Genomic DNA, 18,387 nt, shown 5'->3' with positions numbered 1-18,387 from the left:
TCTGTTTTTGTTTTTAATAGCCTCACAGCGATAGCTGGGGCTACTATTGGCCTTCTCTTAGTTTTTACAATTCAAAGAATTTGAATTGTATTGGGGCGCTGTCTTTTTTTTTAAGATCTGTTCACACATTTTCATGATTTTTGAAGTCAAATTGGAGTAGTGATTTTGGTCACGCCGAAACAGGAAGTGGAGCGAAAAAGCGAGTGGTTTTGCGGTGTGAAATTTTTTCGCTCTAAATTTTAAGTAGTGAGAAAACGGTGTTTGAACAAAAATTCGCTTTCTCGCTAGTGGTTTTTGGTTCACATGCGGCAATTTCACTTTGATTTTTACTGTTTTTTCGATTTTTTGGATCGGGTTTTTTTCTAAATGGTTTTCCCAATCCATTCATAGTCCCTTCTAGGTCTAGTTTTTTTGTTTAGTCAATGAAAATTCTTTGAATTGTACGTCAGGACTTGTCCTGCTATGTTTTTTTTATTTCGTCGTCATAATTTTTGTTACGACCATATGACGTCACAGCCACTTTTTGTTCATTCGTTCATGCAATTTCAACTGAATTGCACGTGTGACGTCCTTTTTCGCTCTTAGTGGAGCGAGATTATTGTTCATGCGCGTGATTAAATTTTTGGTCACACTTGACTTACCTCTCTCTCAAAAATGACTTCAATTTGAAATTGACTTTTATTTACTTTAATTCAAAGAGATAAGGTCAAATGGGCGTGTGTCACTCTAAATGAAGGTTATTAGAGAGCAGCTAATAGAGGCAGCAATAACTTATACCGATTTTTAATCAAAATATAACAGATCGACCTTCAATGAAAAGACGAATTTTTTTGGTCTCTTTTACTGTTTTTTTAGACTGCCGATCTACGAATCTATTGTGGCTATTTTCTGGCAATCTGCCAGCTATGTTTTATTTTTCCATTTCTATTTTAAACTTGTCTGTCAAACAGTCGAAAAAAAGATCTTTGAACTGACATGTTGGTTGGCAAACGGTTTTTAGTGATCGAAAAATTTGTGATATAAATGATTTTTTCGTGAGAATAGAAATGATTTTGACTATTGTATCGGTAATAGAAAGGTTGAATTATTACTTTTTTAATAAATTTTCAACTTAATTTTTTTGAAGGTTCCTAAATGGTTTCTTGTTTTTTCTCAATTAGTTGTTGAAATCTCGACCTGGTGGTGTTTTCGATTCGCTTTTGATGTTTTGACGTGCTGAAATCAAGGAATTTGACAAAATAGTTTGAAATAGCTCTTAGTGCTTATTAATTAATCTCTAACAAGATTTGCAGCAACTAAATTAGCGTTCTTTTTTGTGAGGCTTATCGCTTGATCAATTATTTTGTGTGACACTTTTGACTTCTTGCCCTCAAAAACTGGACGAATAGGTAACGCCCAGAGGGCTTTAAGTACTCTAGGAGTCTTTTGGATTGCGTGAGAGTGTTCTAGAGAAGTACATTTATACTGTGAAGAGAGGTTCCGAAAGCTCCCTCCTACACAGCAGACCTTTTCTTCACCGCACCGCTGCACATCATACCACCTTGGGGCCAGCGCGCTCGATCCACGCCCCTTCAGTTAAGCTGAAGTTCGCCTCCCCAAACTTAGCTAGCTTCTGGCGAAGCCAATCGCTCGTCAGTCGCTTGATAGCAATTCAAACGACGTTAGTCGGTTATATTCTATCAGTATTGAATGAGGACTAATGTATTAAAATTTCAAATATTCTCCATTTTGTTTTCCAAATTTTGTTTGTCTGTTTAATCTCTTTGATATCAAAGAGGGTATCATATATTTCGCAGTTTCTGTGGGTTTTGAAAACATCAGAAACAAGTTTATTTCAATATTACAAGGATTTCTGATTTCGTTTTTTGTTAAATTTCTTGGTCAATTTGATCTATCGTTCAGGTCTCGGCGCTTCAAAGGATTAAAGTGTTTTCGTTCAAAGAGATTTCATCGCGCCGAAACATTTTCAAGCGAACAAGCGAGCGTTCTGCGGCGTTTCGTCAGTTCATTTTTAAGTAGAGTGAGCAAATAGTGTTTGAACAACTGAATGCCTTCTCCATGATGATTTGTTGTTCGTGTGGCAAATAGAATATTTTTCATTGATTTTTCGAGTTTTTATCGGTTTCTTTGTAAATCAAGATTTGACCTGCTTTTTGATTGCTCTCAGAAGAAGCTTGTAGCATTTATCTTAGACCTGTGGTCTTTCTAAATGCGAGTTGCTGCTTGACAAATTTTTGTTTCGCCGTTTTTACTTTTCGTCCTCAAAAACGGGATAAACGAATACAGTCCGGAGGTCATTAAGTTCTCTTTCGGCTTACTGGACTCATGCGGTTCATCAAAACTGTTTGAGTAGAATTTCGTGGTGTGAAGGCTCGTTCTTACTCGTAAATGTTTGACCCCCTGCAGTCACCCCGTCCACCCTCCTCCACCTGGCGATTTCCTCTGTCGTCCAGCCCTCCACTCTGCTCCCCTTCCCAATGCTAGCATCCCTGAGCCCCAGCTGGCTACTACCGAAGCCAACTGCTCACCAGTTGTTTGAAAGCTTTTCGCCCGACGTTAGCCGGTAGTGTTTATTTTCTGTCTACACCTATTTTACAATTTTAGACATAAAATAGCTAAAAGGATTTTTTTTAAATTCTCCCTCTCACACTTGCAGGCTTGAAGGCATTTTTCACTCTTTCTAGCTCTTTCTAGAGTTTGTGGGTCATTTGCGTGATTAGATATTTAGCATACGTTATTTCTCATGTTTGATGCCTGAAAATGGTGGTTTTCAGATCATTATGGGAGATGTAAGCTATTTTGACAGCCGGCTTTAAAAGTTTCATTGTCACAATATGACCAGTGGTGGGCGTATAGAAAGACAGTCAAGTGATTCTTTAGTGCAGTTATCAAGTGGCTACCGTTTCAAACCCATTCCGGCCTCTTCCGTTCACGATTCTAATGGGGTGTGTGCTGTTCACACTTCATCAAATTTGCCACCCAACATTGCCAATTGGCCCCTCAGACGACAAATGTTCCTTCTTCTGAGCATGACAGGTATGCTTTTGAGACCAAACTTCATTGTTGCTTGTAAAATTAGAGAACAGGCAGCTAACTTATTGCTCGTTTCGAACGTTAGCTAAATGTTTAATAGCCGCCGTCAGCCTCTCAACGGCTATTATTTAGGCGCTCTCCTTTTTTTCACAATTCAAAGAATTCGAATTGTATTGGGGCGCTGTCTTTTTTTAAATATCTGTTGACATATTTTCATGATTTTTGGAGTCAAATTGGAGTCGTGATTTTGGTCACGCCGAAACAGGAAGTTGAGCGAAAAAGCAAGTGTTTTTGTGGGGTGAAATTTTTTCACTCTACTAATTTTACAGTAGAGTGAGAAAACGGTGTTTGAACAAGAATTCGCATTCTCGCTAGTGGTTTTTGTTCACATGCGCAAATTCACTACTGTTTTGCTTTTTTTCAATGTTTTTTCGATTCTTTGGATCCGATTTTTTTCTAAATCGTTTTCTCAATCCATTCATAGTTCGTTCTAGGCCTAGTTTTGTTTGTTTGAACCAAATTTCCATTTCGTTAGTGGTTTTTTTGTTCACTTATGGGAATTTCATTTTGATTTTTGTTTTTTTTTATTGTTTTCTCATTTTTTCTAAATGGTGCTCCCAATTCACTCATAGTCTGTTTTAGGTCTAGTTTTTTTGTTTGATCAATAAAAATTCTTTTAATTGTGCGTCAGGACTTGTCCTGCTATGTTTTTTTAAGATCTGTTCAGACATCAAGATTTCACGCATCAAGTCAAATTGGACTAGTGGTTTTGGTCACGCCGAAACAGGAAGTGGAGCGAAAAAGCGAGTGGTTTTGCGGCGTGAAATTTTTGCTCTAATTTTAAAGTAGAATGAGAAACCGAAGTTTGAACAAAATTTCGCTTTCTTGCTAGTTTTTTTGTTCACATGCGGAAATTTTAGCTTGATTTTTACTGTATTTTTCGATTTTTTGGATCGGGTTTTGCTCTAAATCGTTTTCCCAATCCATTCATAGTTCATTCTAGGCCTAGTTTTTTAACCAAATTTTCATTTCTGGCTATTGGTTTTTTGTTCACAAGTGGTATTTTGACATGGATTTTTTGTTTTTTTTCTAAAATCTTTTCAATGACTTCTTCTTCTCACCAACGGCAATTCCGCGCTTAACGTCATTTCTCACTCTCTAGAAAAAAGTTTGTAGCTTATTTGCTTGTTTTGATCTTGATCATAAGTGACTTACCTCACTCATTATAATTATTTTTGCTTTTTAAAACTTAAATTTTTGATTTGGTTTAAGGTCAACGGAACTCTTGTGTAATAAAGGTCCACAGTGAAAAGGCTTCTGAGCAAAGAGTTTAAACAAGCTTTATTAATTTATCTCTGAATCTTTTTACAGTTTTTTGAGCGGCGTCGAAAACTTTTTTCAACTTATATCTTTATCGGTTTCTATCTTTATTATACGGCACGCAAGTCTATTCTTTCGCAGCTATTCCCACAATCTGCCGGCTATGTTTTTAGTTTTTGGTCTGATTTTTTTAGAAATGGTTTTCCCAATTCACTCATAGTCCGTTCTAGGTCGTTTTTTGTTTAGTCAATGAAAATTCTTTGAATTGTGCGTCAGGAATTGTCATGCTTTGTTTTTTAAATTCGCTTTACCTTTTGATCACGTTTTCGTTTTACATAAGTTTGACTTCTGACGATTTTCACGTTTGACTTCTGACTTACTTCACTCACTGTTTCAACTGAATGGATTTTCGTTCATGCATTGATTTAGAGTATTAGTGAATACGTTCAAAGTCAGAAGAGCAAAATCAAAAGAGACGGTATAAACCGATAAAGCCCGGTTATTAAGTCATTTAGAATTAGTTTATCGAAGTTCATTAGAGTGTTTACTAACTGCTATCGGTATTAAACTGATTAGTTTTCAGTTTAGAAGCTGAATTAAGTATGTCTTTATAATCTAACTGAAACTGTATACCATTTTATAATACTCTTTGACACTGAAAAAAGGGGAAAAATTCAGTCAATTTGTCTCTTCGTTTTCTTTTTCCGTTTCAATCCCGATGTGCATCAAGCACGTCAACGGCGGCTAATTTCCGGCAATCTGCCGGCTATGTTTTCATCGTAGCAGTATTCGTTCTTTTTTGATAACCGTAAAAGGATAGCTGGGGATAATATTGACCTTCTCTTAGTTTTTTTCTAATATTCAAAGTTATTTAATTGAATGTGTGCGCTGTCTTTTTTACGACTCGAAAACAAGAAAATGCCCGATGATTTTCTTTTTTTAAGATTCGAAGATGAGTATTGGTGAAGTCTTTTTAAATCAGTTTTATTGGAGCGAATTTGAAGAAGAAAATGAAACGCGTAAAATAATTTCGATTGGTTGGAGTGTTGAAAGAAATTGGAAACTGGTGCTAGAAGTGGATGGGTTTTAAGCTACTTCGGCAATTTTTTGCCATTGTTTTGTTTCATTGCATTCATTTGGGATTAAGAAGACGTCAATTGTTAGAAAATCATATTGTTAAAATTTGACGGAAAAAAACGAGAATTTGAACATTTTCAGTAAATTTTTCGGTTTTTCGATTTCTTTAAAATAAAATCGATAGGTTGGTGACCCTATTGTGACTTTCTTTGTTGCGTGATCGGTTTGTGATCTCGATTAGATTCAATAAAAGTTGTGGTTTCTATGTGCACATTTATTTTTTGAGGAATTTATTTATTTTTTGAGGCACATTTATTTAATTTCTTTTTTGAGGCACATTTATTTTTTCTGTTTGTTAAAATCAGTTGGTTTTTGATGCTAATTATTTTATTAATTGGCTTTAAATTGCTTTTTTAATATTTCTTGATTTCTTGAAGCATATAGTGGATTCCACAAAGGCTTGTTTTTTGGCAGAGGCGTCTCTTCGAGTCATTTACGCACGAAGTCGTTTCTTCCGGCTGTTTTGTGAGCAAGCCAAAAACAAGAAATTAAGGGAGTTGATGAAGCTCAATTTTGTTTCTTTAGTGGACGAATTTGTAAAGCGGAGAAAAGAGGGGGTGGTTTTTCATTTGAGCTTTCTTTTGAAAGATCAAAAAGGGTGCAAAAAAATTAGGCTAAGCGAGCATATTTTTCTTGCCTGGGGTGTTTCTAAAAGCTTTGATGAATCAATTACTGTAAAAAATACTGTTTACTTTTTTGGTGTAGTGAATGAGAATTGTATTACGAGACTTATCCAGCCCTTTAATTGTTCTGAAAAATTTTTGACCCTATGAAAACACCATAACCTCATCTGCTTTTTCACTCTTTCATGCAACTTTGACTGAATTTCTTCCCTGGCCATTCCCGGTTTTCGGATGCACGTAACTTACCTCAATCTCTTAATCAAAATGACTTACCTGTGTATCAAAATGACCTTTTAATTCAGGGAGAGAAGGTCAACTGAAAAAGTCACTCTAATTGAATGTTTTTTGACAGCAGCTAAAAGAAGCAGCAATAAGTTTTAAACAGTTTTTAATTCTAATATAATATCTGAGAAAGAAGAGAAATTCTCAAAGAGAAATCATCCTTTTTCTTCGATCAGTTTCATTAATAGCTGCCTGTATCTCCTCAGTCGGCTATTATAGCGCTCTTATTTTTTTGCTTTTCTAGAACTATTTTTTTTGACTAACTACAAAATGTAATTAAGATATCATGCACTTTGGAAAAAATTTTGTTAGTCAACCCTTTTTGTTTTTCATTTTTGGTTCTTAATTACGGTTCCGGGAATCAATGGTGGCTATTTTTGACAATCTGCCGGGCATGTTTATTTTGTGTACGCAGTAACCAGATATAGGTTATAAAGATGTTTTCCATCTTTTTGAGGAATATTCGATTTTAGTTGCCTGTTTTTTCTATGTTTTGTCATTATGTAAAGTATTTTTTATATAGATGTATAAGAATTGAACAAATTAGTACCTAAACCATATTGAAGTGTCCAATTAATTAAATTAATGTACTGAATGCCATAGGCTTTGAATGAACTAATGATTTATTTTTTAACGTAAAATTTTCCGTTGCGGGTTGAAATCGAAGGTCCTGATCTCGTTGCCTGTCTTTGCTGATTGTTGATGTATTTCACAAAAAATTGAATCTCCTTTTTTTTCAGACCAACCGGAAATTGGTAAAAATTGATGTACAAAAATCTTGATTCATGTTTTTGAATTTTTACTATTTTTCTCTTTAAATGATATTGTGTTTGTTAGGAACGTTTTTAGTTAGACATCCCACCCAATGTAGAGTGTATATATGACTAATTTACCAACAGTTATCTTCGTTGGGCTACCGCTTTTAAGTAGATCTCTCATTATTTAATTCAACTTTGGCATGAGTTCTGAAATGGGCTCGTGTCTTTGATTTTTTTTTTCATAGTTTCACTGGTCGTGTAAAAATGCTCAGAGGAGCGAGGAACTAGATTCTGAAAGATAAAGTAGTCAATTTGCGGTGATCAGACTTTCTGGGGGTAACTGGGAGTACATAACAAACGCACGTGCCATATTTTTACAAGGATTTACTATGTAATGACACGTAACTGGGGGTGCATAACAAACGTACGTGCCATATTTTTACAAGGATTTACTATGTAATGACACGTAACTGGGGGTGCATAACAAACGTACGTGCCATATTTTTACAAGGATTTACTATGTAATGACACGTAACTGGGGGTGCATAACAAACGTACGTGCCATATTTTTACAAGGATTTACTATGTAATGACACGTAACTGGGGGTGCATAACAAACGTACGTGCCATATTTTTACAAGGATTTACTATGTAATGACACGTAACTGGGGGTGCATAACAAACGTACGTGCCATATTTTTACAAGGATTTGCTATGTAATGACACAGTTAGACTAGTACCCCCAGTTACAGAGCTTGTGTCATTACATAGTAAATCCTTGTAAAAATATGGCACGTGCGTCAGGGGTTGCAAATAATATTCATCCACTAACCTGGGGTGGCACAAAAGGAAAAGATCTGAAATCTAAATATCATAATGTCTGGTCATCGAAAATAGTTTGTCTCTATGAGACGTTTGCTCCAACACTTGAGCATATCTACATGACCAGAGTGACGTATGGGCGAGTGACAGGGTTATTAGATCCAGCAAAACCTGTTGACTGTGCTTGTTTATTGCTCTCGAACGAAGTTTGAAGTAATTATTGTAAACGTGTCGGTCTTTTTATGCAAAATTTAAACTTTTGTTCTAGAACATTCTTTGCTTCAGCGTGACTGTTTCCCGCTTCACTTTTCAATTTTGTGTGACCTCGATTGCTCACATTACGAAATTGTTTGTTACTGATTCTAAGCGGCGGATCACCAAAGCCTGTCTAGCTTAGTATTTAATGAGTATGACTGCCGTAAACGAGATCGCGGATTTAAACCCATATGGGGTAGATTTTTTGCACCCATAAAAAATTCGAAGCTACATCCACTCTTTAATTACCCCCGCCTCTCGTTCGAGAGCGTTTCTTCTGACGTTATTCGGTTATGTTTTAGGTTTGAAACCAGTTGGGTGCCTACGTCACTGGCGGGTATTGGCCATTTGTGAAAGGATGCGGCACCTCATGAAAGGCGGAGGAGATGAAGAGCAGGAAGCAGAGGGTAGTGGAATAGATGAGAGTGAACAAGATATCACTCCCGAGGAGGTGTGGGCATTCTTCCACTTGCTGTACAATGTGAACAAAGTGGAGGCGCATATCAGTAAGAGATTTACTATTTCTCTCCTGGCATTGAACAAATCAACATTAAATAGAGAAAATTCCGTTCTAATATGCATCTACTGTTTGTTAAAAGTGATGATCAGAGTTGCATTTTAACGTCTAATCAGTGAATTTCAGTTAATGGTTTTGTGCAATTATTAGAGCAAGATTAATGCTTCAATAGGATAAATTGTCGAACACATCAAGTCCGTCAGCTTATGGCTGTTAGAGTGTACCTCCCAACTTTGCTATTTATCCTTTACCTTAAAATGTTCTTAATTGTTCCGACCCCACTTGTGGGGGGGGGGGAGGAGCTATATACTCAAATGGGTTTTTTTGTTCAGTCAATTTTGGCCGATCGATATATTCAACGCAGAGAAATGTGAGTGGTATCATTAAAAAGCTGGTCCAGCGTAGAATTCAAAATTAAAAAGATTTTGATTTTCGTTTTTTTTCGAGGAGTTATCTAGGACTGAAGTTTTATGTGAACACGGTTCATTTGATGACTTTTAGTGTGATTTTTCTTCAAATTAAGATATTTTCTATAAAAATAGTATTTCAAACTTAAATTTCTTGCCAAAAAATGAACCACTTTCGTGTTCCTAATAGGCTAAAGACGATAAATAGGCTAAAAAAAAGATTAGTTCTGGTCACATAGGGAGCTTCAAAATCAAAAAAATTCGAAATCTATCTGAGAGCTCTTTTTTTTATAAAACTTTTCTAGCTTTTTTTGTTTTTTTAAGTCACCGAGAGACAAGTCAATTTTCATATCGAGGTTCCGTTAATGATAAACTTCCTTTACAGTCAAATGAAGCCCAAAGAACAATAAAATCGTTTTCAAGGAACTGCTCATGTTTTTTTTTCAAATTCGACTCTGAGTTTTCGTAATTTTAAATAAAATTTTGAATTTCTTTTTGAGGTTTTACTAATTTTTTGGAGTCTTATGGCATGAACTCATTGACTAACAGTGCAATATGTTCCGTAATAAGATTTAAGTGAGCATATCTAGTGCTTTGAGTGAACAGCTAATGGCTGTTAAGACTTTAAGAATTTAAAAATAATTTTTCGAAATTTTTTTCGAACATTAACCAATCATAAGTTTATTATCGTGAACTATGTCATTTTCTGTGATGAGAGCAGCCTCTTCCGTCCTACTGTAACCAAATTTGTCCTAGTTGGTTGTTTTATCTTCTAACTTTTAGTAATATGACTTCAATGATACAAGATTTCGAAAAGTTTTTGAAATTTTTTTTTGAATATTTCCGTATTATTGGTTACTTTTTAAATCTTATCACATTATCCTGAAATTGACCGCTCCTATTGGCTTAAAGAAGACGTTCAGTGGATCACAGATAAGTTTCTCAGAGAAAAGCCTATGGTTCCAAATCGCTTCGACCTTTTCTTCTCGCACTTCTCTACTGAATTTTTGGTTTTTGCCTGATTTTGTTGTTGTTTTCATAGTCATACGACTTGTTGTGATGTCTTATTGATCACTTTTGCATAGCAAACATCCATCCACATACTCCTTTTGAACCATACTTGAGGGTATTTATTGACTTTCGTTGAAATTTATTGAGTTTAATGGCTGTTAAGAATTAAAAAAAAAATTCAAAATTTTTTTTGAACATTAACCAATCTTTAAGTTTTTGCGAACTGTTAGTCAATCTCAGTATTGACAGAACCCACTTGCTTTCTAATGAAACTAATTTAAATTTTGTTGGCGGTTTTATCTTCTAACTATTGATTATATGACTTCAATAACACAAGAATTCAAAATTAAAAAAAAAGTTGGATTTTTTTGTATTATTGGTTACTTTTGAAGTCTTATCACATTAACCAAATTTTATACACATTATCCAAATATTATTCTAATCCCATTGGCTTGGAAAAGACATTCAGAGGATCACAGATAAAGTTCTCAGAGAAAAACTAATGGTTTAAATGGCTTCAAAATTTTCTTCTCCCACTTTTCTACTGAATTTTGGTTTTCGCCTGTTGTTGTTGTTTTCATAGTCTTAAGACTTATTGTGATCTCTTATTGATTGTCTATGCATGTCAAACATCTTTTTCCTGTCATCGTTTTATTTCTGAGCGTAGTTATTGGCCTCTGTTAAAAGCTTTTGTGTTTAATGGCTGTTACGTTTGGAAAAGAAGTTTTTCGAAATTTTTTTTGAACATTAACCGATCCCTAACTTTTTTCGTGGACTATTAGTCAGTCTTAGTACTTGCATGATCCATTTTTATTTCTAGTGCAGCCAAATTAATCTGGTAAGCGTTTTCATCTTCTACCTATTAGTTTTAAAACTTCAATTCCACTAGTTTTTATTTTTTTTTAAACTTTCGGTTACTTTCTTTTTTTGGATCCTTTTGAAATCTTATCACATTATCCTAATACTGATGGTTCTCATTGGTTTAGGGAAGACGTTCAATGGATCATATATAAAGTTTTCAGAGAAGAACTTATGATTTAAATTGCTTCGAGAATTTCTTCTGGCGCTTTTCAATTGAATTTTTGGTTGTTGCCTGTCTTTGTTGTTGTTTTCATCTTCAAAAACTTGTTGTTAGATCTTATTGACCAAATATGATTAGCAAACAAACTTGTTGTCCCATGGAGGCATAATTTAGCGTATCCAATGGATTCCGTTGAAAGGTAGTGAAATTAATGGCGTTGATACTACAAGTTTTCTCAAAAATTTCATGGCTCTAATGTATTTGTTCATATTTGATTTTTTGAAACTGTATTGATAAACAAGAGGAATGCCATTGCTGTTAAAAAATTAATTGAACATATAAAAGTTTTTAGTGAAAAGTTCATTTTCTAAAGCCTTCGACACTTTTCTCGCTCAATTTTTTTTCTTGAAATTGCTGTTTTTGCCTGTTTTTGTTCTTTAGGTAGCCGTAAATTGCTGACAAGTCTTTTAAGCTTGTAATTGAGGAATGAATGAATGATGTTATCCGAATCAGTTAGTCTGTTTTTTGCCTTTAGTCTTAAAGTTTAGGATATACATTTTCAAACATTTTCAGTTTTTGTTGTTCTTTTGGTCAAATTGTAACTAATTTTCATCAATGAGAGGTCACATCCACTTTCTTGTATTCCAAGAAACAATATATCTACTGATATTATTTGTGACCGATGCTTTGTTTGTTGGAAAATATGCGTTTTTATAAACGTTTTTTGAGTGGTCATTTTTTGCGCTTCTTTTTTTTCAGAACAATTGCGTGGTAACAGATCCCAATGGTTTACAAAGGTGGCCCAAATAAACTTATTTAATCGCTCAGTATAATTCTTGCAGCTGAATTTGTAGAAATAAGAATTGAATTAAGAATACATAATACTCAGATAATAGCTAATAATTTTAATGGTAGCAATAGTTTGTGTTTTCGCAAATCGTTTCTAATTTTTTAAGTTTTTCTTTGGTTCGTTTCTAAGTCTTAAACTACCCAAAGACAAGGCCATTTGGTTTTGTAGTAACTTCTTAGTAATTTATCATGGATTATTAAGTTAAAAGCTAATGATTTTTAAGACTTTTGAAATTTCTTGGTTTAAAAAATGTTGATTAATTTTTGAATTTCGCCTCATTGATCGTTCTCTTTGTTGACTTGTAACTTAGTCTCATTAATGAAACTTTCCATGTGCTGTATAAATAGGAGAAATTAAGTTTGATTAGTTAAGTTTTTATCTGACTGCTTTTTGACGTTGTTACTATGTGCTTTTAAAGTTAGATATTCAGTTTTTGCCGTGATATTTTCGTTTTTGCTTTGTTTGGTTGTTTTTTGTCTCGTAGTCTCTCTAAGCTCTGATCTCATTGGCGTTGTAATAATGCATGGCATTATGTAATTCAATTAATAGATGGGTTGTGTAACAATTGTTTTAAACTCAAACATATATTTTTGTTATTTCTTCATTTGGTTGACAATTAAGTCAAAAATGTAGATGAGGTCGGGTCGGAACATCATGTGCGACCGCACATTATCGGGCAGCCTTGTTTGTTCTAAATTTGTTGTCGTCATTGTTGTCAGTTTTATCATTGCTGTTACGGAAATTCGCTTGTCAAGGTCACGCTCTTTACTTGCTTCATTTAAGCTGTGAGGATCACGGAAAAGTCAATCATCAGCCAGTGTTGTGGAGGGGTTGTTTTCGTATAACTGTACTAATAATTGTTTCAGGCGATAATTTGCCATTTCAATGCAAGGAGAATGAGGTGCGCGAATTCGCCTTGCCAGAAACGGCAGATTTCTCCCGATTGCTCTACGAAAAAGTGAACGCTATTAAGGAACAGTCAGCGGCTGCCGCTTTAAATGCTAAAAGCGAAAATGAACTGTCAACAACTTCAACCAGCGCAGGAACCAGCAACCGGAACAGGTCATCTGGAAGTAATGCAACTCCTAGGTCTTCAACGTCATCCTCGAAAGGCGACGATGGGGCATTTGTTGTGGAACCCAGTCTAGGCAGTTCCTCTTCGTCGTCATCGCCAACGTTGTCGTCTGCAACCGTCTCACAGAAACGGACGCACGATTCCATCTCTTCAACTGCCGCAGCTTCTAATGTTTCTGGGTCAGCTGGTGGATTTTTAGGCAGTTCATCGAGAGCAGCATTGTCTGATGCCAAGACGGAGTCTCCTAGAAGCAAGCTAAGAAGAAGATAACGACGTCGTGATTGATGGTATGAATTGGACAAATTGATGAGAACCCAGGACGTTGTTATGAAGCAGGTCGGAGGGTGCGTGGTTTCAGCTGTTCCTTGGAAGTGAAAGATGATGGGTCGTCTTCTGTTTGTGATTTCGTCCAGAACTATTGTGCTTATAGTGAGAGCTGGTGTGAAGACAGCCTAAATTTCTATAACTTCTTCATGCTTGATCTATTTTAAAATCTTATTGTAATAGTGTTGTATGGTTTTTAAAAGCTTTAATGTCTTTAAAAGCTATTCTGAGGTTATATATGCTGCGATAGAAATTTTTGGTTAGAAGAGTCATTATATGCAAGTATAGCAAGACTGTGGAAATGTTAATTTAAAAATAATTGAAAGATCCAATGCTAAATTTTTTGATGCTGAGAAAAATCGCCGCAGAAGCATTGCTGGATTTTCCACAAACAATCGAAGAATCTGTATTTTCTATTTTTGAATTTCTCGCAAAAATTTGCAGCTGTATTTTTGAGCCTATTATTCTGTTGAGGTAGACTAATTTTAGGGAGCTTTTCTTTTCACTACTTTCCAATCTGCGTGATCGCGATCAGATTCTGAATTTAAATGCTCTCTGTGTACAGGTCTGAGAAGCCTCAGGCAATTAAAGCTCAGCCGATGGTGAGAGCACCTGAGGCCGGGCTTGAGCTGTTGAAAGATTCTTAGAGTTATTTTCTAACCTATCTAGATCCAAATTTTGCGGCTTCAATTCCCAAGTTAGGGCGTTTTGTTTATTCATTTAGACTCTGTGAGAAATTGAAAACAAAGTACTACATCGTTGTTTCTCGTTGAAAAGAGTATCCATAGTTGGATTAGCCACAATTTGATTCTTGCACAGGTTGTTCTGGTCAAATTGTTACTCTGGAATGGATTAGTACAATCTGGGGATAAATTTTTGAGTCCTAATTGAGCTTCCTAAATTTTTTTTCTAGAAAATTGCCTAAAGGCGTCTAATGATTTTTTAAAAGAAGGCCTTTAACGATTTATTTTTTTTTAAATGATTCCCTTGATTAGATTAAACCTTTTTAAATTTTTTGCAGAAATTTGTTTTGCTGTTTTTATTTGGTGTTTGCTTTCAGTTTTTGTTTTAATTTGATCAAGCAAAGTTTATAATTTTTCTCTGGGTCTGTTGGTTCTCTTACGAAATTTTTGCTTAATCGTTTCTTCGTTTCACTGATTTGACTTTTTGTTCCGACCCCCTTTAGTGGTGGAGGAACAATATACTCAAATGGGTTTTTTTGTTCAGACAATTTTGGCCGATCGATATAATGATCGTAGAGGGTTGTGAGTGGTATCATTAAAAAGCCCATCCAGCGTAGAATATGGAATTAAAAACACTTTTTTCAATTTTCGCTTTTTGTAGGGAGTTATCGAGATTTAAAGTAACTCCATCCCACTAATTAGAAGTCTCAATTATTTTGTTGATTCAAACAATTTTTGGCGCTTGGTTATGCGTTGTGATCTATTGCTTCGACCAATAATTTCACAAAATATTTTGAGAATTCTATACTGTTACAATTTTGGGTTTCTTTTTGTTGTCATCTCCACGTAGTCCTCGTATAAGGAAGGCTTTTTGATGATAAAACGAAAAGACAGTGACAATTTACAGTTCTTGCAGGTATCATCATAATTGTAGCGCCTTGAACAGTGTGATCTCGTAAGACTGTTTGAAGTTTTGGCTTCTGTAATTATTTGTTGCTATTTGGTGTGGTCGTGACTTAGTCTCATTATTAACAAGCCAATTTGGCTTCCTGAGTTATTGAAACTTAAGCCAGCGCTGTTTGTTGAGATTTTAATTTTGTTATAACTTTGGAAATATTTGTTTTGAAAAACAAGTTTGGGTTTCTGAGCTTTGTCATTTTTTAAAGTTCTTCGGTTTGTAGCTCAGTCTCTGTAAACACAGTTCACTACCCGTTTCTAGTGAACTATAATTTGATCTCCCTAACGGCTTTAGCTTCGAACATTCGTTTCTCGGCTTTGTTACTACTGTTACTACGAGATTTCATAAAATTTTTGAGATTTTTCAGATTGATATCTACTGACTTTAATAACGGTAACCCTAATTGTTTTCAAAAATGCAAATGTATGTTTGAACTTTTCACCTCTTTGCTCTTTTTTGTCGACCTTTTAACCAGTAGCATTTAGAACAAGTCTCATATCTTTTCTAATGAAGTATAGGTTAAATTGTTTCGATTAGGTTTTTTATGCGAGTTTGATTTTGTTATGATTTTATTTTTTATAGACATCTTGTTTTGGTCGTAAATAATGTTTATTGTTTGATATTCATTATTGTCCTTTCTCTTTGTCAAATTATCAACATTGTTCATCGGCCCTCTAAGGTGGCATTATCGTAATCCATTGGTTGTTTATGGAACGATATGTATGTTTTTTAAAGATTTCTACCTCTTCATCATTTGGTAGCCAATTAACTCAAGAATGTGGATGAGCGGGGTCGGAACCTTATGTGCGTACGCACATTACCGAGCCTCCTTGTTGTCCTCTAAAATGTGATGAACGGGTGCAGCCCGAGAGCACTGTTGCTCTGCTGTTTTCTTGGAGCTTTGTTAACCTCTAAGTGCACTGTTCACCGAAACTGTTAAGTTGGCATTTTTCCATGTTCTGCTTGAAAAATTTGTTGGTTTGGATCTCCTGTATTTTTTTAACCTCACCGCTATCTGTTTTCTTTGCGCATGCCTGGAGAAACTGGCCTACCTTGGCTGTTGTTAGCTCAATCAAAGACAGTCACGCGCAGCTGTTTAAGCGGAATTTGTCCAACGTTAGTGGGTCATGTTTGTTTGTTGAAGAAATTACTTATTGAACTTCATTATTGAACTTCATTATTTATTGTCCGCAAATGTTTTTGACAAAATAAATTGCGCGTTTCAACGAGACATAAGTACACGTGTTACGAAGTTCATGTGCTCTCAAATTATGAGATCTTTTCAGATGACTTTATCTAGTTCTAAGTGAGGATTACAGTTATTAAACTAACTTGACTGTTAGGTTTTGTTAATTATTTGCTCTCGAACGAAGTCTGAAGCAATTATTGTACTCTTGTTTTTGTTGGCAAAATTTTTTGTTTAAAATTGATTTCAATTGTGAGCATCCGGGGGGTCGCGGGTTCGAACCATCCCTAGTCAGAAGTTTTTGCTTCTTAAAAGTTCCTCTAACCTATGCCCTTTCTGAATTGTTTGCCTTGCCAGCCGTTCGAGAGCGATTCGTCGACGTTATTCTGTTTCTAATTGCTCTGAAACGAAGTTTGTAGCAATTATATTAGTCCTGTGGTCTTTTTATCCGGTTTTTCGCTTGACCAATTTTTCATCTGAACCATTTGATTTTTCGTCCTCAAAACGGAATAAATATGTAACGCCCGCAGGGCATTATCTTCTCCTAGAGCCTCTCGGCTCACTAGACTCTAAGAAGGGAAAGACAATTTCAGAATGTGGAGTGGTGGTTCTTAATCTTTAAAACTTGCCCCCCCCCCCCCCCAGCACATATAATTGAGTGCATATAATTAATTTTAAATTTAATTTTCTAATTCAGTAGAAGGTCAACAATACACAAAAGAAAAATGTACAGTGACTCCACAGGAGTTGTACAGTGACTCCATTAAAGAGCTTTGTTATTGAATAAGGTGCTGAATTTCAGTTTGAAGTTATGTCTTCTGGTCAACCATCTCCCAGTAGCGGAAAGAAACCAGCAGCCACTACTACGGTTACGCAAGAAGACCAGGACAAGATCAATAGGTTTGCCAGATTGAACACGCGTCACATGGATATAAGCAGTGACGTCACTGACAAGGAGAGACAGTTAGAGAATTTCCAAGAAGCTGCCACGTCAATTGAGGTAGGTATATTATAATAGGCCCAGCTGGAGAAGTATCGTTTTTGAAGCAGTTTTGTAAAATGACAATTGTTTTTTTTTTAGTTTCCATGACAATTTACCCAATGCAGTTTGATATTTTTGTTCAATAATCCGAATACAAATTAGCCGTGGCTAACGTACTCAAGTGGATAATTTAATCCCGTGCTCTGTTGTGATAGTTTCAGATCAAGTCCTACGGGCCGTTTAGGCATGGCTATGGCCATAACGTGTGTTAAAACATACGTGTAATAGCGGCTACTAATTTGTAGTCGAATTATGGAACGAAAACAGCAATGTGTATTGGATATAATGACATTGGGTTTAATGGAATTGGGTAAAATGTCCTGACATCAAACTTTTTTTTAGCTTAAGCTGCGATTTGTTGCAGAATTTGAGATTGTTTAGTCTCTGTCGAGAAATTTTCATTAACGCATAAAATGTAGACAGACTTGTATTACCGTGATCTACAGTCATTTTTTTCATTTTGTATCATTTTGGACGGTGCTTTTATAAGTCTGCTTCATTCGGGGTCTATTTTGAAATTTTTCGAAACATCATTAACTACCTGCTTTCCTCGATCTGTTGAACTATCCTCGATCGCTCATTTAGATCGCAGAATTATCAAATTCGTGTTCAATTACGAAATAATTTTGAAATTGGAATAACATGTTTTAGGAATTGGAATTGACAAGCGAGGAGGGAGACTCGATTCCATACAGAGTAGGTGACGTGTTCTTCAACTTCTCCTTCTCAGAAGCAACTGATAGACTCCAATCAGACAAGGAAACACTGGAAAAGGAAAAATCAGAAAGATTAGAAGATAAGGCAAAGTTAGAAGATGAGATGTCAAAATTGAAGGCAGAATTGTATTCTAAATTTGGAGACCAAATCAATCTAGACCCTGACACTGAATAATTCACCTGATATTGGCTAATTAAGTGAATATGGGTCTGAAAATGAGATAACCCTGGCCTTAATGGGAGATGACGCAATAGAAGTTTCCGAAGTTCGACGGTGATAAAATTGAAAATTGATGAAATTTTATTATATATGCCTTCTGTTTTGAACTGAAATTGAAAATTGAGCAAATATACAATTCTAGTCTCG

The 18,387-nt window shown here is 35.4% G+C and overlaps 2 protein-coding genes across 2 annotated transcripts; both read left to right on the top strand.

Moving 5' to 3' along the window:
• Nucleotides 1-2,753: 2,753 nt before the first annotated feature.
• On the top strand, nt 2,754-13,774 carry LOC142337331 (uncharacterized). Its single transcript, XM_075386540.1, has 3 exons — nt 2,754-3,036; nt 8,533-8,736; nt 12,903-13,774. The coding sequence occupies exons 1-3, from the start codon at nt 2,835-2,837 to the stop codon at nt 13,379-13,381; spliced, it is 885 nt and encodes a 294-aa protein (XP_075242655.1). The 5' UTR covers nt 2,754-2,834; the 3' UTR covers nt 13,382-13,774.
• Nucleotides 13,775-17,040: 3,266 nt separating this feature from the next.
• Nucleotides 17,041-18,387, top strand: LOC142337330 (putative prefoldin subunit 4). Its single transcript, XM_075386539.1, has 2 exons — nt 17,041-17,262; nt 17,956-18,387. Exons 1-2 carry the CDS (start codon nt 17,074-17,076, stop codon nt 18,193-18,195), a joined length of 429 nt encoding a protein of 142 aa, XP_075242654.1. The 5' UTR covers nt 17,041-17,073; the 3' UTR covers nt 18,196-18,387.

The sequence above is a fragment of the Convolutriloba macropyga genome, chromosome 3 (assembly GCF_964194025.1).
Source record: "Convolutriloba macropyga chromosome 3, txConMacr16.3, whole genome shotgun sequence".
Classification (NCBI taxonomy): domain Eukaryota; kingdom Metazoa; phylum Xenacoelomorpha; order Acoela; family Convolutidae; genus Convolutriloba; species Convolutriloba macropyga.
The sequence above is the reverse complement of the archived record's forward strand: the minus strand, read 5'-3'. Positions and strand labels throughout refer to the sequence as shown.

Bases quoted from the DNA above. Each gene is read 5' to 3' on its own strand.
- LOC142337331 (XM_075386540.1), top strand. From the start codon at position 2,835: ATGACCAGTGGTGGGCGTATAGAAAGACAGTCAAGTGATTCTTTAGTG. The intron at 3,037-8,532 runs GTATGCTTTTGA...GTTATGTTTTAG, and splicing joins CCTTCTTCTGAGCATGACAG to GTTTGAAACCAGTTGGGTGC. The intron at 8,737-12,902 runs GTAAGAGATTTA...TAATTGTTTCAG, and splicing joins CAAAGTGGAGGCGCATATCA to GCGATAATTTGCCATTTCAA.
- LOC142337330 (XM_075386539.1), top strand. From the start codon at position 17,074: ATGTCTTCTGGTCAACCATCTCCCAGTAGCGGAAAGAAACCAGCAGCC. The intron at 17,263-17,955 runs GTAGGTATATTA...AACATGTTTTAG, and splicing joins AAGCTGCCACGTCAATTGAG to GAATTGGAATTGACAAGCGA.